Source organism: Pseudorca crassidens, chromosome 4 (genome assembly GCF_039906515.1).
Source record: "Pseudorca crassidens isolate mPseCra1 chromosome 4, mPseCra1.hap1, whole genome shotgun sequence".
Classification (NCBI taxonomy): Eukaryota; Metazoa; Chordata; class Mammalia; order Artiodactyla; family Delphinidae; genus Pseudorca; species Pseudorca crassidens.
The window spans coordinates 110,946,475-110,974,474 of record NC_090299.1 but is presented as its reverse complement, the minus strand read 5'-3'; the positions used below and the strand labels follow the sequence as shown (position 1 = coordinate 110,974,474).

The 28,000-nt window shown below is 38.9% G+C and overlaps 2 protein-coding genes across 7 annotated transcripts in view; one reads left to right on the top strand and one right to left on the bottom strand.

Moving 5' to 3' along the window:
• On the top strand, positions 1-27,794 carry PAQR3 (progestin and adipoQ receptor family member 3). 4 transcript variants are annotated; one of them, XR_010943099.1, is made up of 8 exons: positions 1-381; positions 3,624-3,786; positions 8,129-8,284; positions 11,274-11,471; positions 13,559-13,649; positions 16,954-17,102; positions 19,741-19,861; positions 25,635-27,794. XR_010943099.1 is itself a non-coding variant. In XM_067736353.1 (6 exons), exons 1-6 carry the CDS (start codon positions 197-199, stop codon positions 17,094-17,096), a joined length of 936 nt encoding a protein of 311 aa, XP_067592454.1. In that variant the 5' UTR covers positions 1-196; the 3' UTR covers positions 17,097-19,682. The 4 variants fall into 4 exon arrangements, 3 of the variants coding, with proteins under 3 accessions (XP_067592454.1, XP_067592455.1, XP_067592456.1); XM_067736353.1 differs by lacking the exons at positions 19,741-19,861; positions 25,635-27,794 and having other exon boundaries at positions 16,954-19,682; XM_067736354.1 differs by lacking the exons at positions 16,954-17,102; positions 19,741-19,861; positions 25,635-27,794 and adding an exon at positions 14,759-16,939.
• Positions 21,311-28,000, bottom strand: part of BMP2K (BMP2 inducible kinase) — a 126,193-nt gene continuing 119,503 nt past the window's right edge. For all 3 annotated transcript variants that reach the window (XM_067736350.1, XM_067736351.1, XM_067736352.1), the window contains one exon: positions 21,311-27,079. In XM_067736350.1, coding sequence (XP_067592451.1) covers positions 25,662-27,079 — 1,418 coding nt within the window. In that variant the 3' untranslated portion in view covers positions 21,311-25,661. The remainder of the gene's footprint in view (positions 27,080-28,000) is intronic.

Here is a 28,000-nt window from a genome sequence, read left to right as displayed (position 1 = left end):
GACGCTGCCGGGTCCGCCGGGGTGCTGACGGCGGTGGCCGCCCTGTGAGCGGAGCCCGGCCTGGGCAAAGGCAGGGCCGTAGGACCTCGCGCCACGTCCGGGCTCCGGGGCGGGGGCTGCGGGGTCGAAGCCCCCTCCCCGGGGAGGCGGGGCCTGGGCAAGCTCCCCGCTTGGGGAGCGGCGGCGGCCAGGAAGGATGCATCAGAAGCTGCTGAAGAGCGCACATTATATCGAGCTGGGCAGCTACCAGTACTGGCCCGTCCTGGTGCCCCGCGGCATCCGCCTCTACACCTACGAGCAGATCCCCGTGTCCCTCAAGGACAACCCGTACATCACCGACGGCTACCGGGCCTACCTGCCCTCCAGGCTGTGTATCAAAAGGTACAGTCTGGCCGCCTCCGCTGGGTGCGCCTGGGGGGCGCGCCGGCGGCCCCTCCTCCTCACCTACAGCCTTTTTGTCTGGTCCGCCTGCTGCTTTCCCCGCGTTTCTCCGTGCCCATCATTTCCTAGCTGTCCCAACCTTTTCATCCCTTTCTGCCACCTCTCCTTTCTCGTTGTCTTTGCTTCTTCCGCCACCGGGCTACTTGATCCATGGACTAATGATAGTAACAATGGTCATAATCACTAACTCCTGTGGGGCTTTGCTCTTTACAAAGGAATTTTTACATCGTTTATTCCATTTGGTGCTTATTGGGATACATGTTGGAATCGACCCCACTGACAATGACTGAGCCATACTTGCCCCTGTGTATACCAAAGCTTTGTTTATTTTTAAGGCAGCCCTATGGAAATTCAGATGTTTGGGGCCAGATAAGTGCCTGTATAATAGGAAACAAGTTCACAATGCCATACATTTAGAAATCCTGGTTTATTCATTCAGCAGATAGTATGGAACCCCTGCTAGGTGCCAGGCACCCTACCAGGTCCTGCAAAGAACAGCAGGTATGGCCCTTGTTCTCATGAAAATACTGAGGTCTAGCCTGGGTGACACACATTAAAGAGCTAGTTATACTATTACATAATAACCATTGTGAAAAAACGCTGTGTGGGAAAAGCACTATAGCAAAGAGAGCCTATAACAGGCACTGCCCTCCACTAGAGCACTATAGAAGTGTCTTTAAAAAAGGAATTCCGTCATCATTTAAACTCTTAAAATTGAGTCCCTTGAAAGCCTGGGTTTAAAAAAACAAAACTGAAAAATTAGTGTTCTAGTTCTTCGACTAGCTTTCTGTTAAAACTCCCTATATGTACTTAATTACAGGACCCCACTTTAAGAGAATTAAGATACCCATGTTGCTTAGCTCCAGGTCACTGTAGTGACAAACCCCACTGCTGGAATGTGAGCCATTGAATTGTTCAAGCAGCAACCACATGTTTGATTCTTGATCTTGTTTTTGGCATGGTCTTACCCCAGTTCCTTTGCCCTGCTTGCCTTTAAATTGCTTCTCTGACTCAGGGTCACAAGGTGACATCACTGTCCATCCCTACTTGGCTTCGATGCATGGCCCACAGTACTTCACAATTTGAATCCTGAGTGCCATTTTCCTCCCCATTGACTCCTTTGCATAAGTTATTACACAAGAAATCAGAGCTGGGCTCTGCTGTGGATGTAGAGTTCCATAAGGATAGAGCAGGTAGTCAGTTGCCTTAAATAGTTTTATACCCACCTCTGCATTCTAATATTAGGGTCCAAATTTCATGGATTAAGGAGTGAAATATAGTGCTTTAGATCTTGGGCTGTTGAGTAAAAAAGACTTGGGTGTGCAGATCTGCCACTTAACAGCTGTGGGACCTTGAACAAAAGTTAACCTCTCCCAGCCTTATTTTCCCCATTTGTAAAAGTGAGGGTAATTACAGTATATGCCTCAGAAAGTAGTAAGGACGAAATGGGATTGTGTATGTAAAATGCTACACAGAGCCTGGTACATAATAAGCACTCAATAAATGGTGACTTGTTATCACCATGGTCATTGAATTTGAAGCCAAATAGATGATGATGATGATGATGATGAAGTTGATTGTTGATTTTGAAGCAGAACAGAGTATAGGTCTAACTTCTCATAGAATAAGAGTAGATCCCCTACAGGGGATATTCTGCTAAGTGCTCTTCCCACCAGCTTGGTCTTTTCCAGGTTCAGCTTTTGTCCTTTGTCTAGAGGGACGAGGACACATTTTGGATATAAGGAGAGGTTTTGTATGTCACAACTGTTCTGCCAATACTCTGTTAGTTGGAAGGAACATGTCAAGATTATGCCTCTCTGCTCAGTTAATCAGGTTATACTGGGTTTCACCAAATGAAAAGTTCTGAGGCAACAGGCAGAATGTGGTATTGGCTGTCAAACAGTCCTGGGGTTAGATGTGTCTCTTCACATCCCTGCATCTCTTCTCCCACTCCCCAGTATAAGTAGTTTTTATACTTGATGCTTATACAGGATAAAGCCTGAAATCCATGATACAGGATCCACTTTATCTTTGGTGATCGTCTGATTGTGTGAGACCCTGCTATGTTTATGACATGGGAAAATATGAACCATGGTGACTGCTGCAAATTCAGTATTAGAGTTATACGTTAGTGTTTACCAATAAGGATTCTGAATCAGTGAAGGTCAAAGACTTTAGTTTAAACAAAAGATTAGATTTTGCAAGAGGATTTCAACCTTTAGTCATGACATCACCTTTTGATAATCTGATGAGTCTTATCCACAGCTGGAGAAACATTTCACAAAATTAAGGAAGGAGCTGGAAGGGACTTGCAGCAGCATCTAATCCAGCTCCCTTGTTTTAGAGATGGAGAAATTGAAGCCAGAGACGTTAAGTGACTTGCTCATGATCCCAGAGCTAATTTGTTGCCCAGGGTGGGAGTGAAGGGACAGTGAGCCTCCTGACTCCTGGTCGGCGGGGAACACTCTGCACCGGCCTGCACTGCCAGGGCTACTTAAACTCAAACCAGTTAGGGCGTATTGAAAGAGGGCAATTAGTACTGATAGTAAAAGTAACCTCTTGTCGTTCCAAAAAAGGAATAAACTCATGCCACCTGGAAACTAGTTTGGTTTCAAAACCACCACAGCAAAGTTGTTGCAGAATGCCTGTCTTAAAGGACATTTCCAGTGGATCCATTTGCATTTATCCTGCTTCTCTCAAGTCCATTTAACTTTGCACTTGCGTGTAATGAGTACTAAAAAGGTATTTTAAGTTCATGCCTAACCTTATACTTAGCGGGTTTTCAGATACCTATTACTGAGTGTCAGAGTATGGTAGCTAGCACCCAGTTTTAATCTGCTCATTCATTTCTGTAGACGTTTAGCATCTAATCTGAGCAAGACACTGTGCTTGGAACAGTAGTGTCATAAAGATGAATCATGCCAGCCATCAGGGAGTTGATAAGCTGGAGGATGAGGTGGAATTTATACATAAATAACTCTAATTGAGGAAGGAAATGGTAAGTATAATAGAGGTGAGCAAGAAAAAACTGTAAGATCCCAGGATTGATGGGAAAGGTAAAGATGGGGTTAAGGGCTTAAAGTAGCACGTATTAGATAATCCCCAAAATTGTCCATAACCTTTTAAATGCTGACAGTGAGCGAACAGATATGAATCTGAGCTGCACGTTTGGTTTTTTCCAGTTTGTTTATTTTATCTAATGAGACGGTAAACATCTGGAGTCATTTGCTGGGTTTCTTTCTCTTCTTCACACTGGGAATATATGACATGACATCTGTGTTACCTTCAGCAAGTGCATCCAGAGAAGACTTTGTAATTTGTTCTATTTGCCTTTTCTGCTTCCAGGTAAGTCATTTCATAAACACTATTATTGGTAAAGAGAACTTTAGTCAGACAAGCTTGGGCAGGTGACCTTACTTCACACCCACAACTTGCTTTAAAGAGCCCCCAAATAGCATATAGGTTTTAGCTTATTCACTTTCATAATATAAGCATCCAGAGTATGTTTTTATGAGAGTGTATTTGGATGTTATTAGAGTATATTTGAAATCCAGTAAGTTTTAAAGATTGAGAAAATTTCTTTCTTTTCTCTTCCTTTTTTTAGACCTCTCTGCTTTAAGATTAATACAAAGATAGGAATCTCTGTACTGTGTTTGCCGACTGAAGTAGAACTCTGTTGTCTGCTTAAAACTTGTTTGGGAAGATTTCTCATCTTTTATATGTCTATGCCTTTTGTATTTGTTGTTTCCATACTGTCTTAGTTTTAATGTCTTGTTTTGTTGGTAATCTTTTCTCTCACTTTAATGTTAATTTCCTTTGGGTCTTTTGCACGTGCCTGATTTCAGATACTTTCAGTTTCTTCTCCTCTGTAGCCTCTTGTATGTGTTCCTCAGCACTTTAATTTTTCTTCCGGGATCTGTAACAAAATGCCTTTAAAAGTTACGTTTAATAATTTTTCAAACAGGTAATTCTGAAAAAGAAAACTAACGTGGACCAAAATCCAGTTGATATTTTTTAAATTTTAAAAAAAATGAAGAGAGTACAAAAAAATCATAAAAATGAAAAGAAAAAGCTATCATGCCTCTCCCTCCAAACGTAGGCCAGCACTCCCTGCAGTTAACCTGCTGTTACTCTGAGAGGGGAATCGATAAGTAAACTGCACAGGTGTTGCTTTCATTGTGTAATAGTTTCAGGCCTTCATCATTTGACTCAAAACTTTGGACTTACATGATCAAGAAACACACTGGAAACATCTCTCTCCTCCTTTTCTTCTAATTCTAGCTCCTAGAACCATATTTTAAATTTCTTTGAGGGAAAGAATACTCTGTATTTTTGTGTTCTTATTAGAAAATTATTTTTTCTTTAAGTGTTTTTTAAAGTATACTCTTTCTCAGGTTTAATTTTTGTCCTGACTGGAGCCTAAACAGCTCTTTAAAATCTATCCCAATTTTTAAAATGGAAATGAATCGATTTCTCCATACTTAATTTTTAGATGTATCTTATAGACTAAGATGTGCTTAATATAAGAAAAATTGGTTTATACTCTACTGTTATACAGATATTATTTCCTTTGAGGATCCCACATGTTTTCCTCTACCCCAGGCCCTTTAGCCACCCAGCCACAGCTGGTTATTTCAGGGAACACACATTCATTTTCATAATGGTTTAAGAAAGCAGTGCATTGCAAAACTGAGAAGACGAAATAATTAAAACAACTGCCAGTGAAGAAACACCCAAAGTGGTAAGAGTGACTTGGATTGTTCAGCAGGGCAGTAGAATCCTCTTCTAACTGCTAGTGCACTGATCTTTCTGTTACACACAGTACAGCTTCTAAAGACAAATGAGCACATTTTCCCTACTTGCAGATACCATTTTTATCATTTTTATTTTTATGAAATTATAACTTGTTCACCCAATTTCCCCAAATTCTTAGAGTTAGCAGGCAGCATGGTAAACCATAAATATATGTATTAATATTGATTTACATTTAATTCTTTAAAGATATAACATTTTTACTCTTTTTACTTCTACCCTTTTTACGTGCTCAGTGCTTTCCTACCAACCAGAGTTTTTTAATAGAGTACATTCTGAATAGTAGAATGTAATTTTAGGGGCTTTGAAGTCTTTCTATGTTAGAGAAGAATAGAATCTGAGAACACCTTTCCCCAGATTCAGTTCATTAACATTCAGTTCAAGAAATATCTTTCTAATACCTCTTATCTATATCCAGGCACTAAGCTAGGCATCGGGAATACAGTGCTGAACAAAACCAGCCTGTCATAAAGATCAAGTCACCCAGATAGGTGAGCAGAAGGGAGAGTGAGGCAGGGCAATGAAGCAGAAAAAAGAGTGCCTAAAGGACCAGAAGCAAGAGACAGCTTAGCACTTTCTGGACCTGTAGGTGCTGGTGTTTGTGGTTAAACCCTAGGAAAATGGAGAAAGGTAAGGCTGGAGAGATAGATAGGCAGGAGCCAGATCCCGAGGCATTTGGTTATCATGGCAAGGAGCTTAGATGTAGGATGTCATGCTCTAATTACCTGTCCACCTGGATGGAGTGAGATACTCCACAGAAGGAAACTTTCCAGAAAACGGAGACATACTCAATGTCAGATAATTTTTCAGTCAGTTTTTTAAGCAACTCTAACAACATGTCCCTTTTAAAACAACACACTAAGTCTAGGTTAACTTTTCTAAAACTCAGATGTTCTCTATGAATACCGTATATTTTACTTTCCTCTTGATACTGTAGTTTTTCTCTTTCCACTTTTATTTACCTTTTCACAATGAAATTAGCTTTATTGTTGTTATTATTACTATAACATATACTCATGTAGAAATTGAAGCAAACACAAAAGTATTTGGAAGAAAGTAAAAGTCATTTGAAATTCCACTTCCACATTTGACATTTGGGTTCAGATTCCTCCAGACGTTTGTGTATCACAGCTGCCTCACACCTGCCTGCCTACCTTTCCTATCTACCTCCTTCTGAGCTGTGGTCATCTCTGTGCTTGCTGTTTTGTGTCACTCAGCATTGTGATGATGAGATCTTTCCCTGTCAGTGAGAATATACACCTTCATGTTCTCTGAATTTACTGTGTTTTATCTCAGGGATAATCAGATAAAACAAATAACCAAGCTTCTTAGAGTTATGTTTAATTGGGTCAATAAACTCTGACTTGTAGTAGCCAAAGCCACAGACTGTTAAGGATTTTAGATAGTGGATGAAGAAATGAGATTGTGGCTAGGAACCTTGTTTTGAATATTGATATTGAGGCTGTGGGGACTTAGGTTGGTTTAATGGTCAGACTACAGAATAGCTAGATGACCATTTATCTGGCCCATTTTCCCTACCCCCACTGTCCCTGGCTTAGTGTAGGCTCTAGTCATTGCTTCCTAGGGCTATGCCTGTAACCTCTCATCTCAGCCTTTCTGTAAGTGTGCACTTAAAATTTTCAGAAGTATCACACAGAGCCCATAATACTGAAGTTAAAACTCCTTGATGTATAGGATCTGTCATAATCATATCATGAAGAAGGCCTCATAGCATTCCTTAATGATGCTGTGTTTCTCAGTATGCTGCTTTTCCTATGGGCCCTCCAGTAAACCTGTGCACACCTTTATTTATGTCCTTGATGAATGCCAGGTCAACTTAAGGTGCAGCTCAGGTGGCAACCCTTCTATGAAATATGTAGCTCTTTTCTGCCCACCACTCCCACCCACAAGTACACACATGCACCCACAGACCTGGTACTCTCCCTCCTCTATTTTCTAACTGTGCTCTGCACCAACTTTTCCTATAGGACTTCCTATATCACCATTTGTTCACTTGTTTCTGAAAAATGTCTTTGAGAGTAGAGGTTTCATCTTTGTATCCCCACTGTATGACACGCAGTAGGTATTTAATGGCTAGAGGGAGTTCAGCTGTGGAAACCTTATCAATCTTCAGAGCAACTGATAGAATTACGTTAGGTTTGCTCTCAATCTGGTAACGTATAAAATCAGCATAAGTCATAATTATTTTTCCTTGAACGCAGCAAAGCTATGTTTAACTTAGAAGTAAACTCTATACAATGAAGTCTCATACAGACATAAAAGGTCTTAAGTGAAAAAAACAAATAGCAGAACAGACTGTATGATTCCGTTTGATTAAGAAGTATATATGGTGTTCTTGTGTGTGTGGACTTCTATATCATAGGTATCTGATATGTTTATTGAAAATATCTGAAAGGACACAAAAAAGATGTTATCAGTGGCTCCCACTGGAGAATAGATTGACTGGGAGGGATTTATTTTTTTTTACGTCATACAATTCCATATTCTTTGGTTTATTTTTCTTTAAGGACATGTATTCTGTAGTAAGTAGTTTTTGAAAGGAAACTTATTCATAGATCAAAATAAGCCTCAGTAGATTTCCTTCTACTGCACTGTTCATTAAATTTTTTATGTTATAAAGTAGTTATCATTATAGATTTCTTTCTTTATGATTGTTGTCCCCATTTTACCCATGAGGAACTGAGGCTTAGGGAAATGACATATAGTCAGGCACAAAGCTAGGGTCCATGTCCAGGTCTCTTTGGCTGAAAAGCCTGAACTTGACCTGACCACTTCCATGAACATCATGCATGAGTTGCTTTTGTTTTTTTGTTTGTTTGTTTCACTTTGCTAAGATTTGTTTTATTTTCCATAGGTCTGTATGCTTTGCTCTGTGGGCTATCATCTTTTTTCCTGCCATCGATCAGAAAAAACCTGTCGTAGATGGATGGCATTAGATTATGCAGGAATTTCTATTGGAATACTGGGCTGCTATGTCTCTGGCGTATTTTATGCATTTTATTGTAATAACGTAAGTAACTTAAAACATTTTACATTCTACGTTTCTTATATAGGTCTTGGGTGTTCTTGCCATGGTTCCCTTGAACTTCTGAATAAGCACATAGTTAACTAACTTATAGAAGAAACGAAAGTCTGGTGGAGGCATAAACTCCTTTTTCAAAAGGGCCCTGTGATTTCTAACATCTATTATCAGTTCCTAGTCCCTTCACTAACCTGGAAAGGAATGGAAAATAATATATATATGTTGTTATTTTCTGAAACTTAACGTAAACATTAAATTATTAATGTTTCCCCACTAAACCCATATAGCTACATGGTTCCTCAGATGTTCATTATATATCTTTTATTTTTGTGTTTATAGAGTTGAAGGTGAAGTTAGCACTTGTTAAAATTATGAAGTTAGCTGCTGCTTTCCATTTTCCCTTCTTATCCTTTACTCCTCTCTCAGTGAGAAAAAAACAAAAGGTATATCTGCGAGTGTGTTGACCCATATTCTTATATAAGAAATATGTTTTCCTTTCCTTAGTCTTATGTTTGGAGGCAGGTCTAGAGACAGACCAGATGGGTTGTGAGTATCTTTAACAAACATGTGTCTATTGTGAGTTCTAGATCAACTCTTCTTTCTGACCCTAAAGTTACACAAGTCAGTTTTGCCTTGTGCAAAGCAGCATTTGAAACACTGTGATCAAATTATACAGCAACTGATCTAAATATGTTGGCCAACCAAACTACCTCCTCTCCTCATGTCCCAGCCAAGAAGGCAAACTGAATCTTCCTGAGGGCTCAGTACATCTCAAGGCCTCCCATTCAGAAAGTCTCCATTGACCCTACTCTCTTTTCCTCCTGCTCTCCTACCATACGTTTTTTTTTGTTTTCTGTTTATCCTTTTAATTCCTTCCCTTTCAGAGCCAAGACTGAGCCGCTCTCCCAGGTGCAGTGTGCCTACTAGTCACAGGACTAGAGCCTGTCGTGCCCGAGCCCTCCCCGTGGAACAGGTGGTCCAAGCCATATCCCCAGCCTTCACTTTCTAGGAGGATTGGCTGCAGTGCAGGGGTCCTCTGACTGTTGGGAATTCTTATGTAGGACCTTTGTTGCTACGCAATAATAGAAAACTGTCAACACTGCTGGAGTGTAAAACTAGCAAAGCGAAAAATCATAATTTGGTTTGAATGTAGGAACATTATTAATTGTAGCCACTTATACGTGAGCCATTTGCTTTTTAGGCCTGATTACGTTGGAACATAAGCTTAAAATTAAGTGTACATGCCATTTACCTTGTAAATTGATTTGGTTTTAATAGTAAACTATTCATATCTACTCACCTTTCACAACGTATTCATTTTGCATGAAACTGTTTGTATCTTTAAAAAAAAAGGCTTGTGAGTACAGTCATGTAATATTAGAATTGTTTTGCTTATTATGTATTTCTCTGAAACCTGTTTTTTGTTTACCTCTTCCCAAATATATCCGATCATCAAAGAGACTAGTGGGACACTTTTTGTAAATCTCTTTTCAGAAAAACTAGAAGTCCAAGGTAGATTAAAGAGAAAAAAAAGACTGTTAGAGCTAATACAGTCCATGATCATTTAAAAGGAAAAGTTTTCTTCCCTCTGGTATCTTATCATTTCCAAATATTCAGTTGCTATAGTGGCTCTTTACCTTTTAAGGAACACAGACTGCTTTGAGAATGAGATTGAAAACTATGGACCCTCCATCCCGGATAATGTGCGTTTGGGCACAGACTGACCAGTCATTTTGACGTGTGAATTTCAAGAAGTGTAATGGTCCCAGAGAAGTCCTTGGAGCCCAGGTTAAGAACTCTGTCCTAGGTGATGCTAACTTTTGAGCATCAAGACCAGCTTTTCAACTGCTCATTTAGATACCTAAATATTCTATAAGTCCTTCAAACTTGATATATTTTTAAATGAACATTCTTTCATGCTTCCCCATTTTCTCCCCCCAACACACACACACACACACACACACACACACACACACACACACACACACACACACACACTCTCTGGATCATCTTTGTTCATTTGCTTATTAGTACAAGCCATTTGCATGGCCTTTCATACTAGAAACAGTTGAGCCATCCTCTACTGCCCTCTCACACATCCAGTCAACCATTAAGACTAGTTTATTTCAAAGATGTGTCCTGAATCTGGTGCTAACATCTACCTTGTTCAACAAAAGTCCATGCTCCTATTTTCTCCTTGAATCAATTATTCTGTAATAATATTGGCTAGCTGGCTTCCTGTCATCTCTATTTTTCACTGATGTCAGAGTTATTCTAATAAGTCAGTTGGAAAAACAACCATGTCATCTCATTCTTCAAGGACTCTGCTATTTCCTCAGTGCCCGCATGATAAAGTACAAATACTTAGCCTGACAGTACATCTGCCTTTCAGCCTCCCTTTGTAAAACTTCCTTGCTCTGTGTGCTGTTCCTTTTCCTTGAGAGCTCCCTCTTCTCATGAAAATCTTATGTATTCCTCAAGCCCCAGCTGAGATGTCATTTCCTCTGTGAAGCATTTTTTAGCTAATCCAGGTATCAATTGCTCCCTCTTCTGTAGTTCTACAACATTCTCTTCACAGCTCAGTTACAGTACTTATCATTAGATTATAATCATTTGTTTATATGTCTGCCCCTCTCACAGCCTATGAGCTCACCCACTGAGAGAGCCCCTGTCATAGACATCTTTGTTTCCACAAGACTTAAATTGCCTCGGCCTATAATAGGTACTCTGGAGATGCTTTTGTGTGAATAAATGTGTTCTTCACCAGCTCACTTTGGGGTCTGGTTTATCATCCTAAGAAACCTAGCAGCCGTACGCAACATGCATTGTTTTAAGGAAGGAAGGCAATCATGTTTGGAAATGAAAATACCAAATAAATAGAATTTAGAATGTATAATGTAGAAGCCAAAACTGAAAATTACTCTTTTCCTTCCCTTATTGTTAATAACAATTAAAATGTGATTTCCTTTCATTCTAGTACTGGCGTCAAGTGTACTTGATCACAGTGCTTGCTATGATCCTGGCGGTGTTCTTTGCTCAGATTCATCCCAATTACCTCACACAGCAGTGGCAGAGGCTCCGTTCTATCATCTTCTGTTCTGTTTCGGGATATGGAGTGATCCCTACTCTTCACTGGGTTTGGCTCAATGGAGGAATCGGTGCTCCTATTGTGCAGGTAGGTTGAGTGTGGTCAATATTTTTCCCTTTTTTTTTTTGTCCTTTCAATTTTATTCCTTTCAGTAAAGTAATGTAATCAGGCCAAGAAGGTGGACCTTTGTCATTTGAGGGCACATTTCTAATTGCATAATGATGCAATAATTTTTCACATCTATATAAATAAATAAACATACCTTGTAGTGATAGAAGTCTAACTATTTTCTTCTGAGATGTATTTCTATGAGATGATGCATTCTTAATTCTCTTTCTGTTACCCATAGGTTGTAAATACCCAAGTCCTTACTGTAGAGGAGGACTCCCAGGTTTGCAGCTTTGTCATCTGAGGCAGGGATAATGCCAGTAGGAGCAGTTGATTTGTTTGTTGTTTGTGGAGGAAAAGGAGTTGGGAAGGATTTCTTCTTGGACCTGAGTTTGAGGTTCCCGTGGGATGTAAAGGTGGAGATAGGGTCTGGATTTAGCTTGGAGTTTGAGACTAGTGATGGAGATTTGACAGTCATGACTGTCTTGGTAGCTAGAACCATGGGAGCATATTCCACCCAGCAAGGAAAATATACTGAAAAATAAAAGACAGTTAGTTATTATGGGGGGAGCAGTTGGAGTACATTAGGAAGAACCTCAGTGAGAATTCCTCAGCATGCTTGAGAAGGGAATTAGAAGTAAGACTTAAGTTCTTAGAGATTTATATAAAATGCCTTAAGTGTGTGCTAGAGAGTAAACTTGAGAATTTTTAACATAACTAATTATGCCAAGAAATCTAGAAGAAATCGCATACACTTGTTGCAATGGGACCTTTGGAATATAGGGATTTAAATGCAGGTTTTATTCAAAGGAATTATATTTTTTTTTTACAAGAGAGGGACTAAAAGTAGGCTTACGTACTGTTGGCAACAGCATGGTGGAAAGCATCTGCATATAAAACTAAAAAGAAAGGAAGTCTGTGGTGTAGTGAATTGAGTGATATGATCTGGCTGTCTTGCCAACTTGAGGATGACGGTGATGCTTTCTTTATAAGATTAGGAAATTGGGAGAAAGGTGAGATAGTAGTGAGGAATAACTTCAGTGATTCCGATATCTGTGAAAACATTGTTTTTCTGACAGTTTCGATGCCCAGAAAATAGAATGGGGAAGTGCCACTCTAGATTTAATCCTAACCACAAATGAATAACTAATTACTGACATAGAAGTGAGTGAAATTCTGGGATGAGGGAAACACATCCTTTTATGCTTATCGTGACAAAGAAAGAGAACCAGACCCATTAAGCCAGTAGATTTTGAAGAAATTCAGAAAAGGGAAAAAAAAAAAAAGGGAACAATCCTGTGTTCAGCAAAAAAAGATGGAAAGAGAGGCACATAACCAAAGATGAAAAGTTCCAAAGAGCTAATCGTGGGAGGCAGGGTGAAGCTGTGTTCTAGAATGTTTGCAAAATCTGAGGTTGATTAGTCTGAGGGTATAGGATTTAGGGGAGGGGGCCCATGATGATTCTCAAATATCTGTTAGAGGGAAGAGAAATAATTTGTCTTTATTTCGTAAATGGCTTCTTGGTAAATTAGGTTTATAACCAGAATTAGGAACAGCATGTATAAATTAGAGCTGGCTGATTTTCTTAGAGCAAGGAAAAGCTTTCCAAGAGAGCTGTGAGATGGACTGCTTTATAGAGTCGTATTCAAGAGAGCCATTTATCTGGGATGTGGAACAGATTTCATTGTTGGGCCAAGCCTCCTGGCTCTTTTCCAGCCACAAATCCCTGTTTAGTCTCTCCTTATTCAGCTGGCAACTCCATTCCCATATGTATTCCACCCTATGTTGTAGATGGAGTTGGACGCCCTTAGGACCTAAACTATGTTGAAGCTTTAGCTGCCCTGGTGCCCTGACCTTTAGGGTTGTCTCTGTGTTCCAGTCCTCTGGACTGCAAGCTTTTTCTCATTGGAGACTGTCTGCAAAAGCAATTCAGATTTAACACACTTAAATCCCACCTATGAATTCTACTCCTGTGTGTTATCTAATTCTATGAATTAGATTTATAAGAAATTGAGAATTCAATCACAGTAGGCAAGATCTGTGAAAAAATATGTTTTGCTTTTTAGGACTTTGCACCCCGTGTAATTGTGATGTATGTGATTGCTCTTCTTGCTTTCCTATTCTACATTTCCAAAGTTCCAGAAAGGTATTTTCCAGGTACGTATCACTTGTATAATGGTTTTCTAACTTTATTCTAAATATGTAGTGGAGGTATATGTTTCAGAGCATCAAAACTTAGATTTTTTTCCCCAATATTATTGATTATAGAATGGCTCTTCTCTTCTCAAATGTTATCTAAAACTTGAACTTTCTAATGGCTTTCACAAACTTTGTCTTTCACTGTCACAATATGAGTTGAGTCCAGTAGATAGGGTCACCACCATTTCACAATTACGAATTCCCAGCCACTGCTTTTTTGTGGAGCACTAGTTAGCAATTACCATTTACTTCTTTGTATACCAGCTTATGCTTAAAAATTAATTTATCAATATATGTGCGAGATCCATAAAACAAACAAGAGGCAAAGGAAAATAACAGGATAATGAAAAGAAGCCAGGTTTAGGATTACTTCATAATGTATCTATCGTAAGTTTCTATAAAAGAAAGCCCATCCGTCTGGCTTTCAGCTTCCTGGCACCCAGTGGTAAGAGGAAATTAATCTAAGTTAAGGGTGTTCATGTCCCCAAGATACACACAATCCAGGAACTTAAGAGAAGGACAGATTTCCCTACTTCTTCAGTCCAGAGGAAAACGTCTTCTGATAGAAAATAACTAAGAGGACACTGGGTAGAGTGAATAATGTTCTCCACAACATGTATTTGCTTGTTTAGGAGCTTCAGCTCTGGAGTCAGACTGCTTGGGTTCAAACCCCCATCAGCCACTTTCTAGCTGCATGAGCTAAATAAGTCACATAAGCTTTCTCAGCCCAGTTTTCTCTTCTGAAACATGAAGATAATACATTTCTCTCTTGGGGTCATTGTGCGGATTAGATGAGAAAGTGCATATGAAACATTTAGCACGGTTCCTCGAGAGTAGTGAGCACTCAGTAAATCTTAGCAATTGTTATTATGATGCCCCTCAACCCCAGTTTCATAAATGAAATATGTGGCTTAGGAAGGGACAGAATGATGCAAGTCCAGGTGACCTTTGGCTCAAGTCAAGAATAACAAGAGACATAAGGCAGTGGTCTTTCGGTTTGGGGGCTAGAAGTAGGGGAGCAGTTTAAATTCAAATTGCAAATTGTCTTCCCTTCTTCCTGGGTTAAGAACCTCTTCCACAGTGAATCAAAGATAGGATTGTGCAGCTTGTCATGTGGGTTGGGGAAGAAGAAAGAATGAGAAACCCCGAACTAGAGAATGAATAGACTGCAGAACCTCAGGCATTCCTCTCTGCACTTGACTTTTCTCCACTGAATTTTAAATAAGGACGGACTACAACGAAGAACCTGAATATAAACATTAGGATTTGGGAACATAACTAGGACATGTCCCTGAATTGAAGACCACCCATCTGCCAGGCAGGGTCAGAATTCTCCTCAGATAAAACAGTTTTGGTAAAATACATTTTTGTATCACTTTATTAATAATTATTTTATTATTAATTTATTCATCATAGATGTAGAAAATTAACCAACGGAAGTTGTCTGCACTCTGTGATTATGGCCATAGTGTTTTTAGGCCTTAAAATATTCAGATCAGAAGTTCCTACTTGGGGACTTCCCTGGTGGCACGGTGGTTGAGAATCCACCTGCCAATGCAGGGGACACAGTTTCCAGCCCTGGTCCAGGAAGATCCCACATGCCGCGGAGCAACTAAGCCCATGCGCCACAACTACAGCTACTGAAGCCTGTGCGCCTAGAGCCTGTGCTCCGCAACAAGAGAAGCCACCGCAATGAGAAGCTGGCGCACCACAGCGAAGAGTAGCCCCCGCTCGCCGCAACTAGAGAAAGCCCGCGTGCAGCAACGAAGACCCAATGCAGCCAAAAATAAATAAATTTATAAAAAAATTTTTTTAAAGTTCCCAGTTGTCTAACATAGGGCATCTATAAAAGGTCAAACATTATGTAACTTAACTTGTCTCAAGATGAGCTTGACATAAAACATGCCCCATGTAGCTGAATGTGTGCAAGTACAGGTACATTTGAGCAGAGATACAGAGATCATAAAAAATGAAACATTCCTTGTCTGGCCAGTCCTCATTTATTACCTGGCTCTAAAGAGAAACATGTTGTAGTGGTGGTGAGATGGTGGGTAAATACTGTGAAATCAAAAAATTTAAACCTAAGAACTTACTTTCAGCTCAGGTTAATTTTTTTTTTAGTATATAAACATCACAGTGGTATTTAAGGGGTCAGGGATCCCCAAGATGTCCATGGACAGAATTCAGTGAATCTGTAATACTTGTATTACAAACTAATCAGTTTTATTTATAATCCTCAGTGTTTTATGCTTTTAAAAATGAGTCTGTGAGCTTCACTAGGCCGTCAAAGTGTTCCATGGCACCAAAAAGTGGCTAAGAACCTCCACAGAAAAGATCCTGTTGACTTATACTTTAAAATCTACTTACTATACTGATTATTATTCTTGGTAAGAGAAGACAGAGAAGGTTAGAGAATATTTATAAGGTTGGCCAAAAAGTTCGTTCGAGTTTTCCCATAAAATATTACGAAAAACCCGAACGAACCTTTTGGCCAACCCAGTACATTACATGACCATAGAAGCACCATGAGTAAGAAAAAATTATTTACATTTTAATGTCTATGGCTCTGTATTTTGTTATTTATTTTGTTGTTTTCCAAGATGCTTCCCACGTGTTAATTATTTAATCTCCTTGGAATTTAAACTTGTTTAACCACAAAGAGAAATGAAGTAATTTTCCTAAGTTGTATATGAACTAATCAGCCTTAGTTAATTAACTCATTACTAATTACGTTTTGCAAATTGTTCCATTAGTCTGATAGCACAAGATTCAGGTCTGAGCTTTCTCCTTACACACCTGCATAAAATAAAAAATGCTTCAAGTAGACTTATACCCAAACACAACCGTGTATCTGCTTCATACCTAATAAACTCCATGATTTGTAGCACTAATATCCTTTGCTTCTCTCATGTAATGTCTTTTCTTCACCAGGTATATAAGTTGAGACATGGGAGACAAAAGGTCAAATTCCTAAAATTAACCACATCTTGATTTTGAAAAGACATTTGGAATAGTATTTCTAAAATTCACCAGTATACTTAATGAATTTAAAACCTTACAGTCAGACTCAAATATGAATTAACATTTTTTTAGAAAACATTTCAGTCTGAATTAATCTCCAGTCGGTCTCCAGATACTCTGAGACTGCCAAAATCTTTTTGCTGCTCAGTCATATTTCCAGGGCCAGAGATGGAAATATATTTTTATTTTAATATCAAAATAATTACAGTCAATATTCTTTTCTCTCTACCTTCCCTTCCAGGACAACTAAACTACCTCGGATCAAGCCACCAAATATGGCATGTCCTTGCAGTAGTGATGTTATATTGGTGGCATCAGTCAACAGTATATGTCATGCAGTACAGACATAGCAAGCCTTGTCCTGACTATGTTTCACATTTGTGAATTCAGGTATGGCCACCTGGTGTATTCAGTTATTAAGCAATATATAACGGGGAGTTGTATACCCCACTATTTCTAAGATTCCCATTAGTTTTTCCTTTTCCCTCTGGTTTGATATATCATGAGTAATACTTTATAAAAATGGAAAAATATACTTGGGGATCTGTAAGAGTAACTGTTTTATGGGCCCTTAAGACTACTAATTTAATGCTTGTACAGAAAGTGAAAATTAGTTGGCATTCATAACAAACATCTGAATGACAATGAATGTGAAGCCAGTGTAGAAATAGTACTCCTTTTACTGAACACCAGCTTAACTTCCTTAGGGAGGGCTCACCTCCATTATAAAATGGAGTCCTCTTGTGTGATTCCTTTAATAGGAGATACTTAGACTAGATCATCAAGTTTAAGTGCCTAATCAAGGCAAGGTTTGCGATAGCCTGTCACAAGCTGATATTGACTTTGATTAATCACTAGCCTGTCAATGGATGGTTTGTGAGAAACCGGCACTTAAGATATAGTATTTCCTTCAGCTGTAGGTTCTCTTCTCCCTAGGAACATTGGATTTTTTAGTTTGCTAGAACAAAAACTTTAAACACCTTCTCCTTTAAGTTGAGAGAGGCGTTGAGAAAGGGAAAAGAACTTGCATCGTCATTTCCCATCAGGTAAAAGTCATGTTAAGAACCGATTACATGACCAGGCAACAAATTCTGTGGTCTAATAACCAAGTTATTAGCCATTTAAGCTTTTCACTTTCAAGTATTATTTAATTCCATATAATAATTGAGCTCTTGGCAGTAGACGGTAGATTTGGGGTTCCAAAATTCCTATAACAGAAGACTTTTCACTTCTCTTGAGTTTGCAGTCTTAAAGTTCCTGGTGATAGGGGTTCCCAGGTACATGGGTGCTACTTTCAAGGGCATAGAATCCAGATGGCCCAGTTCTTGACCCTGAAATGAACCTTAAGCCTTAGAACAAAGTCATGCAGATGCCCCAGTTGATGACATGATTATTCACCTGTGCTCTGGTCTTTCTCTGTTTATGCATGTGTTAGTATTGCACTGATAACTTACAGTATTGATATACACTATCTAATCTTTGGGCCTGAAACTGCATTGTATATACTTAAAAAATAGATCTCGCTGCCCCATCATACAACAGAGCACTCTTGTTCTCTGGTCTTTTCATATGCATAAGTTAAATCCCATAAAGCAGTCATTCATAAAAACATGTTGTTTATTGGAATATAAAATATTACCCAAGTTTCTTAATGGGTTGACATGAACTGCTTTAAATACTGGTGTATCTTCAGAACATTGGAATTTCTGAGTATCAGGAGGTGTTGACTGATGGTGAAGCTTATTCCCAAAATGTCATTTATACATCTGATATTTGGAATGTTAAGTTAATGTGCCTCAGTTTATGCATCTGTAAAATTTTGTATTTCTTTTCAGTGTAGTGTTTTTGGAATATGAATTCCCCATTCTAGTATCTCAGCAAGGAGAATTCTCCCCCAGTAGGCTAAGGGCACACCACATTATACCCCTTATTATGATGGAACGCCACTTTGAAAATGGCCATTTTACCTCATAGGGCCAGAAATTTGATTCATATGTTAAGTGAAAGAAGATTTTGGTGAAATGATAATAGGATATATTTTCCCTAAAGCATCCCTTATTGGCTTACATGGTATTATTGCTTTTAAACAGATATTTTGTCATTTTGGTCAAACAGAATATACTGCGTAGTTATAACTAATATAAAAAAGGAGGAGAAGTCTAGTTATTTTAGGTCTGGTGCCATTTTTTTATTATAAAATCTTCTCAAAATAAAAACATATTGAACTTTAAATTTCATTTTCTTTTCATTTTTAGAAATAGTCTTATTTTTTGTTATAGTGTATGAATTAATACTTGCCATCTGAATTAATCGATAAAAAGACCATACTTTAAGACTGTTCTTGAATTTGATAAGCATACAGGTCTGACTGTAAAGGAGAACTAAATTATACCATGTAAACATTTCATCTTTTTATGAAAATATTAAATATTGTAAGAAAGTTCTTTTTATCTTTACTATAATGTACTTATTAGGGAATGAATGAATGAATGTGGATTGCTGTCAACTATAAACACTTCTGTATATCAGCATTTATTGACCACCTACTGTGTGCACATCACTACTGGCAAAATTTTTAAGACGTTGTTAACATTAAAGAATATTTAAAAATTGCCTATGAATCTGAGCCTTGTAATAATGTATATTTGTTTTGTAGATTTATTAAAATAAGATTAAAAGTACACTATTCAGCTACAGTACTAAAAAAGACAGGTTTTAATTTTACCAGTGTGTAAACTATAAAAGCTCTTTACCTACAGATTTACATTTTAAAATTATTCATGGCTGTTTTAAATTGTCTATAGTGATTTGTAAGGTTGTAGTTAATTCATCTAAGAGAATTATCTTTCTTTTTATATAAAACCACTTTCAAATAGCAAGATAGTGCTTGTCTTTCTTGTTACACTGAGTGCGGTTCATGAGCTGCATGGCAAAATATGTATTATGTAAATAAACTGGGTTTACTAAATATGTTAAGTGCTGCTTGTCATTCTTTATAATACGTAACAGCTTCACAATCATATTTTAGAATCAGGAATGAAGCTTCAGGGAATGTGTGTCACATCTTAAAGGCATCCCGCCTGGACAGAGTAACCGATTTGAAGATTGTGATTGACTGGCATAAAGCTGTACAACTCTCCATTTGGCAGGTACCTACCTAGAGATATCCTTTGCCCTGCATTAAATATCAAGGGGCAAAGCCTGCATTTCTGGATTCCTGCTGAGCTGAGTAGGTCTGTATTCACTTGTAATCATCATTCCGGGTAATTTTACCCCTGCCGAAGTGTGTGCAGTGAAGAATCAGCTCAGCTGTTTGTTAGGGGAGGGGCAGAAGTGTCTTTTACATGCATTTTCACAATAACTGTGTTTACACTGAAAAGAGCTACGGATACTATTGGGGTACAAACATCCCCTGAAATTCTGTACCGTAATTCCTTAGTAGGATAGCGGGAGAATGATCCAAAACTGAAACTACCTTTGAGAAAACATTTTTAGAAAGGAGAGGTAGCAACAGCGGGGGTCTCTCATGAACAGTGAAACGGCCATCCTTAAGAGGACAGGAATGATAGCCACCAAGGTCAAGTCATGCTCTGCAAACCCGGGATCAAAAACACTGCAGAACACACGTGTAAATTCAGTACTGCCAACTATCTAAAGCAAAAGTGAACTATCATCTTTTTAAATGTGCAACAAATAAAACTTCAAAAGCTCATGCTTTCAACAGGAGAATATTAACTGCATCTTACATATGATGCTGGAGCTGGACTTCCTTCCTTAAAAAAGGATGTGCTTACGCAAAATAAACAGCTCTAACTGCAGCATATATTCTTCTCGAAAGAAGTTAACTATAACTGAATTTGAACAGTGGCACATCCCACACTGTTCTTTTTAGATAACCTTTATCATCGGATATTTTGCTCCTTTGTACCATTTATTAAAAAGAAAGCCCTTATTTTTCCACATAACTTTAGGTAAATGTTACTACTTCCGAAAAAAAAAAGTTCATTTCTAACAAACAAGTTGAATCTTTCCACAAGCCACCAATCTAAAACTCCAGTTTGTGGAATAATACATAAGATAATATTGCAATCTTGACGCCAAACTTAGTCCATCAATCCAATAAACAGTTTTCTCTTTAACATGCCAAAGCCTCTTTTCTGACATAATCAAGGACTACAGTATTTTATTTAAAACTAAATATTTTTTAACAACAGTTAAAATGTCACCAGTTTTTAAAGGAAGAGTTTAAAAAATAAATTATATGTAATGCAAAAACTATGCCAAACATTCAAAAGCTACTTCAAAGTCTTATGTTTTTGCCATACCTTCATCATTGTAAGTATCAGTAATTGTAATCCCTGAACAAGTTGTGTTATTGTTTTTGTAGTATAAATGCTAGGTCAAAATGTGTTTGCTTACTTAAATCCAAAACTGTGAGCCCCTTAGAAGAGAGATCTAATCTTACTCATTTTTCTATTCCATTAGCTGCTGCATAATAGGTGCTTAATGTCTGTGGTGTAAATGAAAGAACTGACTAGAAGTTTGCATCCAAAACTTTTAATAAGATGACAAATAATGAAAAACTCTGAAGTCACTGATTATAAAGAATATGCAATCCATTTGGGATTTATTGCATTTAAAGAAAGCAGATTATTAAAACAGTAGGTATGATAAATACAGTAAGAAAATAACTTTAAATTTCAAACAAAACGAAAGTGAATGAGGGACAGGATTCAGTCAATAAGAATAAGCAATGTAAAGGCAATATAGTACTAAAATCAGTTAGTGCTTAATTAGATATAGGAAGAAAAAAAAAAAAGCAACTGATTCTGTCTCATAACAGTTTTCCAGCTGTATGTGAGGACTGAAGTTAACTTACTTTAGAAAGTATGTTTTCAACAATTAGAAATATAATAAAGATGTAAATCAGGTTTATTAAAAGTTAAAGATATTTGCTTAGTGGTACATAAAAGGCTTCAGAAAATTCAAGTTTAACAAAAAATGGAAGTGTAATCAAAGAAAGTGCACTTAAAGCTGTTTGCCAGCAATTAAAAAGTAGCTTACTATTACTATTCTGCTTACTATTAGATGACTTTTCAATCACAAAAAGAGCATAGGAATAAAAACAATTCTCTTTTAAAAGTAGTACAATAAATTTTTAAATAAAAATAACCCCAAATGATGGCCGTTTGCATTTTCATCTGTCTACCTTATTCTTTTAGTGGCTTTTGTAAACCCTCACCAGGAGTGAATGTTCCTTTAGTAATGATTGTGGTTGCAATTCCATTTAAAATTTAAAAATTCACATTAACTCCACAGTAGAGAGGTGTAACATGTACAAGCATGTGTGCGTCTATATATTTACCCTAATATATAAACACCACTGTGTATAAAAGTTTTCAAATAAACTATCATTGTTATTCTCACAGTAGATCTGTCAGCTCAACATTGGACCTAAAATGATGCGTAATTTTGCTAAAAAAAAAAAAAGAAAAAAAAAAGGAAGAAAATGTTTACTGCACATTCTATATATATTAAAACAAATGTACCCAAACTCCTCAGAACTAGTGATACTAATACACGTGTACCTTCTAGCAATGCTGATATGAAGTACCACAACCTAAAATAAACCAAGCAGAGAGGCTGGATAGTAGGAAGACTACTCTGCCTGATGAACACCAGAGTAGAGGAGGGGGCTCCACCTCAGTATTTCCCACCAGCAAGATGAGGACAGCAGTCTATCACTGTCAAACAATAAACAGGGTAGGATCAAAAGCTGCTTCTATCTACAATTCCAAATAATGTCGTAACTGTGTCCACGTACACACACACACACACACACACACACACACACACACACAGGGATGGGGCGCGTCAGTGGAAGAATCACACTTTCCCAATGTATACTTTTGAATAAACATTCTAGTCAGTTAAACCTCTCCTCCTCTGCCTAATATCTATACCAAGCAACTTTTGTGTCTTAGCAGATACATTCCTCAGTGCCATAAAAACTGATCTTTTTTAACACTAACATTTTGCTGAAGTGATAATATTAAAATAAGCAAATGGTCCACTTTTAAAAAGATGATTCAAAATCAATAAGCATTATTAAAGCTGTTAGGACAGAAATAACTTTGGCCTCAGACTTTTGCTAGCTTCATAATATTTTACTTCCCTTAGTGATGTTCAAGTATTACAGGTTTAGAGTTATGACTACTTTACATGCTAAAGAAGCACAGAAGACAACTGAGTAATAGGAACATGATTTCTTTTCAACTTTCCTTCCTTAAGCAAGAATTGGACCATCCCACAATAGAGCCAAACTTTTACTGAGTGCTGTGTACCAAGTATGTGTTAAGCTCTTTCACACGTCTTGTGAGCTTTATTCTCATAATTCTCATAAGGGAATTACCTGGGCATCAGCTGTGTGGAGTGACTTACATCCTAACAGTAGTGGGAAAACATGATGGGAAATGGAAAGCAACCCTAATCCTGTACTCCTTGGGAAAATGCCTCTACTTCAACACAAAGGAATCTCCCCATTTCTCTCCCATTGGGTCCCCTATTAAGTCCTAAATGTCTCTTCTGAGCTATAATCTCAAGAGAAAAGTCACTGGGCTGTGATATAATAAACATAAGAAGGTAAATATTTTAAACAGTGTCAAAGTGTTTCCTTAGGATTTATCCAGCATTATAAGCCAAAGTGTCTATCAGTATCTAAATCATTTAAAATTATTCAGTGTATTGAAAAACAACTGTAAGCAAGGCCTTGGTATCAGACAGACTAGGTATTTCATGTTTACATCCCAAGGAAACCATACTAGTTCATCTCTACCCCTTCTAAATTAAGAAACTCATGAGGTCTAGCAGAGACCAAGGCTAAGGACTAAAATAGTCAAAGAAGCATACTGTGTATACATCAACCAACAGATTTCATTAAAAAACAGATTCTGTTTGATACAAACCTACTGTAGTTCATGAATTTACTATGTGTAATCATCAACTCTTCACTTTTAAAAGAAAGTATCACTTGAATCTACTTTGTAAAGTTTTCAAGCACATCTACTTGAGCATTTGCATTAGCAGTATTAATCAACCTGAGAATCAGAAAAAAAAAAAAAGGTGCAAACATAATATTTGCCTTTGGCACAAGGACAAGTAACTGGTGCACTTGGGCTCTAAAAGTACAGCTTTTAAGCAGTAATGAATGTCATGCTTGGTCTGCCTCTGCTTCACTCTGATTCACATACTGCTTCCCCCTTTGTCCACAAAAGTTGTATCTGATTTAAAACATAAAAAAGAGAGAAGCAATAAAAAAAATAGATGGTTTAGTTACATATACTTTGCTTCTTCCCAAATTTAGAACTGTGAAAAAACAGGCAAATAGCTCAACCCAACTGGGGCACTATAATTAAGAGATTCTATTAAGATTACTCATAAAATACATTTTAATTGGGCTCAAAGAGAGTTAACTTAAAATAGAGCAATCGAGGAGAGTGAGTGCCAGTTGAAAAGAGTTTTCACCCTTTTTTTGTAAATAGCTTTAATGGTTCTAGAAACCTCTAAATGTTAATTTGATAGGGAAGGACAGTTAATTATAACTTAAAATAGTTGGAGACACAGGAAGCACACATACTCTATTCACATTAATTCATAGACGTGATTTCTATCTTATTAAACAACTTCTATAAAACCTCAAGTTTCTAATTAGGATTTGTGATGTTAAAAAAAAAGGCAATTTGGTAGCTGGGTTCTTTTCACTAAAGACACAATCAGCTAACTAGCAGAGTGGAGATGCTAGCCCCTGGTCATCTGACACCTCACAGCCACTCTCAGATCTCGTGTTACTAGTGCAGAGGTATTTGCGGCAGGATGCGCGAGTCCTGCCGGTAAGGCTTTGTGGGTTTCGCTGTTCTGTGCACTTTATTAAAACTACTCCACCCTCCAGACCTAACTCAGAAATTGCTGCTCACGACTTGGGGAATAGTTGGCGAAGGTGGTAATTTAATAAAGCACATTATTAAATGCAACATGATTTTACATTGTAAACGTCTCAAAAACTCAGGGTTTTAGCTACATATTTTTCCCTAAAATAAAATTTCTATATGACCCTTGTCCTCACTCCCAGTTTTTCCAATAATCTGCTTTACTAGGGACATGATAAGTTTTGAGCAAGAAGCCATTCAAAACCAGAACATAAAGTGTTCCTGAAGTAGAGTGGTTTTTTCTTTGTATCATTTTTTTTCTCTACATTTTTCCACCTGTCAGATATCTATCTTTAGTTTTTGTTCAAGGTGTCTACATAGATATTCCATATTAATGGCACTTGTTTTTTTAAATGAAACAGTTTTAGGCACAACAGTCTGTGACCTCTGGCTCCGCTTTGTAGAGAAAGGTGTAAGGACTAAAATCTCTGCACTCTCCAGATAATAACTTTCTCATTCTTTATGAGAAGTGGATTTTTTTTTCCCCAATGTGGAAATTAGAAGAGACCTTAAAAAAAAAAAATCCACAAATGCAACTTGTGTATGTACAAACAACCTTAGTTTTAAATGCTGGATTCTGGAATGAGCCTCGGATACACACACAAAAGTGACATTCTGTTATAAAAATAAAGCTGCAGCTTTCCAGTCCCTTTTCAGGGACTACACGACTGGAAAGGGCCCACACGCTTTCCCTGGATTTCTGTGCCTTCACGTCTGCAGCTGAAACCCCAGGTTAGAGCTTGCCATTTCACTCCCTTTGCTCCTGCGTGGAAGAGACGTGGAGTTGCTACCCTGTGCAGATACTTCCTTTTTCTATTTGGTTTATTTAAAAATCACCTATTCTGATTGACCTGTAAGAATGAATGATATAAAGAGCTATACAAATAAATTTTCTTTCAAATTCATAAAACTATTCATACTTTTTTCTTTGAAACAGGAGTTAATAACAAGAGTCAGAAATTATCTACTGTTTAGAAGGAAACGGAGCAGCACCGAATGGGTCCAATTCGACTGGCTGGGCCTGTTGGGACTGATGTGAGGTGACGCTTTGCACCACGAGTTCTGTAAAGGGCACGGCACCAAAATCATCCATTTTCAACGCATCTGCCCCGGGGAACGACCCGTGGAGTGAATTCGGCCTGGGCCGCCCGGGCAGGACAGGGTTGTGGTCGGCACGGATGTCGCTCAGGCCCTGATGCGGGGGGTGCCACGGCAGGTCCGGAGGGTGGAACGGCTTGGCCCCAAAGGGGTCCAACAGACCCTCATCGGCTTGCAGGACGTGCCCTCTGTCCTTCCCGTCGGTCAGGGCAACGCTGATGTTCTCCTTGGAGTCCGAGATGGTCAGAAATTCATTGCTGCTCTGGGAGTCCCGGCGGCCCACCCTCTTGTGCCTGCGGGCCCTCTCTGGGGTGCGGTAGGCGGGTTTGGCCGGCTTTTTGGCACCGGTGGGCGTGCCGTGGTGCCGCTTCCCGTTACTCTTGGCCGCCTCCTGCTTCGTGCGCCTCTGGCGGGAGGACAGTTTCTGCAAGCTGCGCTGCTTGACTTTTTGCTGCTGACTGCCGGTTATCTCCTCAAAGGGCACCAGCCCAAAAAGGTCCTCGTTGCTGTCGCTTTTACTTGCTGATGTGGGCAAGGGCTGGAACGGAGTGGAGCCAAATATATCCACACACTGCGGACGAGCGGGGAGCGCAGGCGCGTCGGGCACGGGCACCTTCTTGCTGAAGGGCGCCTTGGTGAAGACATCGAACTCCTCGGGCTCCAGCCCCACGGCGGGCAGCCGGCTCTCGGGGGAGGGGTCCTTCTCCGGCTCCCCTTGGCGGGGCTGTTGAGCACGTGCAGCAAAGAAGGGGACGGCGCCAAAGACATCAAACTCCGGTCTGGGAGTCCCCGCCCCGACGTCCGAGGGTAACCGGGTGGGCGTGAGGACTGCTGCACTAGGATCCTGGATCGCTCCGCTGCCAGATGTGTCTCTGTAGACCGCGCTGGCGTCGCTATACTTGGCTTTGGCCTGCTCGTAATCCGAATCGGAGCTGTGTTTCTCTTCTTCTTCCTCATCTTCAGAATCCATAAGCAGAGGCCTGTGACCCAGATTTTCCGGCTCAGTATCGTCATCGTTAAAATCTCCTTGTTCTCCCTGAAGAACTTCTTCATCCTCTTGCTCTTCCTCTTCGCTGCTCTTAGGAGAAGGGGGATCTGATTCAAAATCACTCTCAGATTCATCGTTCCCCTTTTGCAGTTGACCGTGTACTGATGAATTCTCTGAGGTTTTCTTTCCAGTCCGGTGGTCTTTAGATACTGGGCTTGCTTTTGTATTCTTGATAGGGTTTTCAGTGCTATTTTCTTGATTCATGGATGAATGTTCAACTTTCTTTTCAGGAGAACCTGCAAATTCAAAGAAAAATTATTATATCATTCCAATGCATTTCAAAAACCATTTGCAGTAAACATTATGTACTAACACAAAGCATTACAGATCACTCATGGCAGTTCCCTTAGAGGAAGATGTAACGGCAGTTCTTTATCATTAGGCTTGAGGGGGGCGGGGATGCACCTGGCCTCATAGTCGATGGTTAGGTCCTTCAGTGCAGACAGACTTACATGTCTCTCTACCCTACACACCACCTACTCACCACAGGTGCTCACTGACAGCTAAGTCTTACTTACAGTACCCAGAATAGGACTCTGAATACAGTACACAAGTACATTTTCTTCTTCCACCTTCAAAATAAGATTATCCAGTCAGTTGCCCTGCTCAGACCCCATGTTTGCCCAACAGCCTTCTGCTTATATTTCAACTCTGTTATGAAGTTTTCCCACAGAGATCAGCAAGCATGAATAGCTTATCTGCTTAGTTATGTTTTGCTGTGTAATTTTTAAATTGGCATTCTGGTGTTTTTTTGTAAACAAGTATCTTATGAGTTGGGTTAACATGAGTGCATCCCCAGAGCCTGATCAAAACTAAGGACCAGCTACTGAACCGAGACGGTACCAAGGAGAGCTGCCTTCCCTAGATGCCACATCTTCCGTAAACTGTCATACCTGTACTAATAGACATGATATTAAAAGCATGCTACTTTAATAAAAATCTTAACTATCAGTATGTTCACTGTATGATAGGTAATAAAACTGTATCAAATACAGTGCTCTACAATTTCACTGTATGATATACAGTAAAGATAAACAGTATGTTAGTTTACATGAAAACATACAGCCCTCCCAATACACTGGTGTACTGAATTGATTTTCCAGAGGTAGGAAACAATTTGAATTGATCCAACCACATATCCATTTATCCCTTCCCCT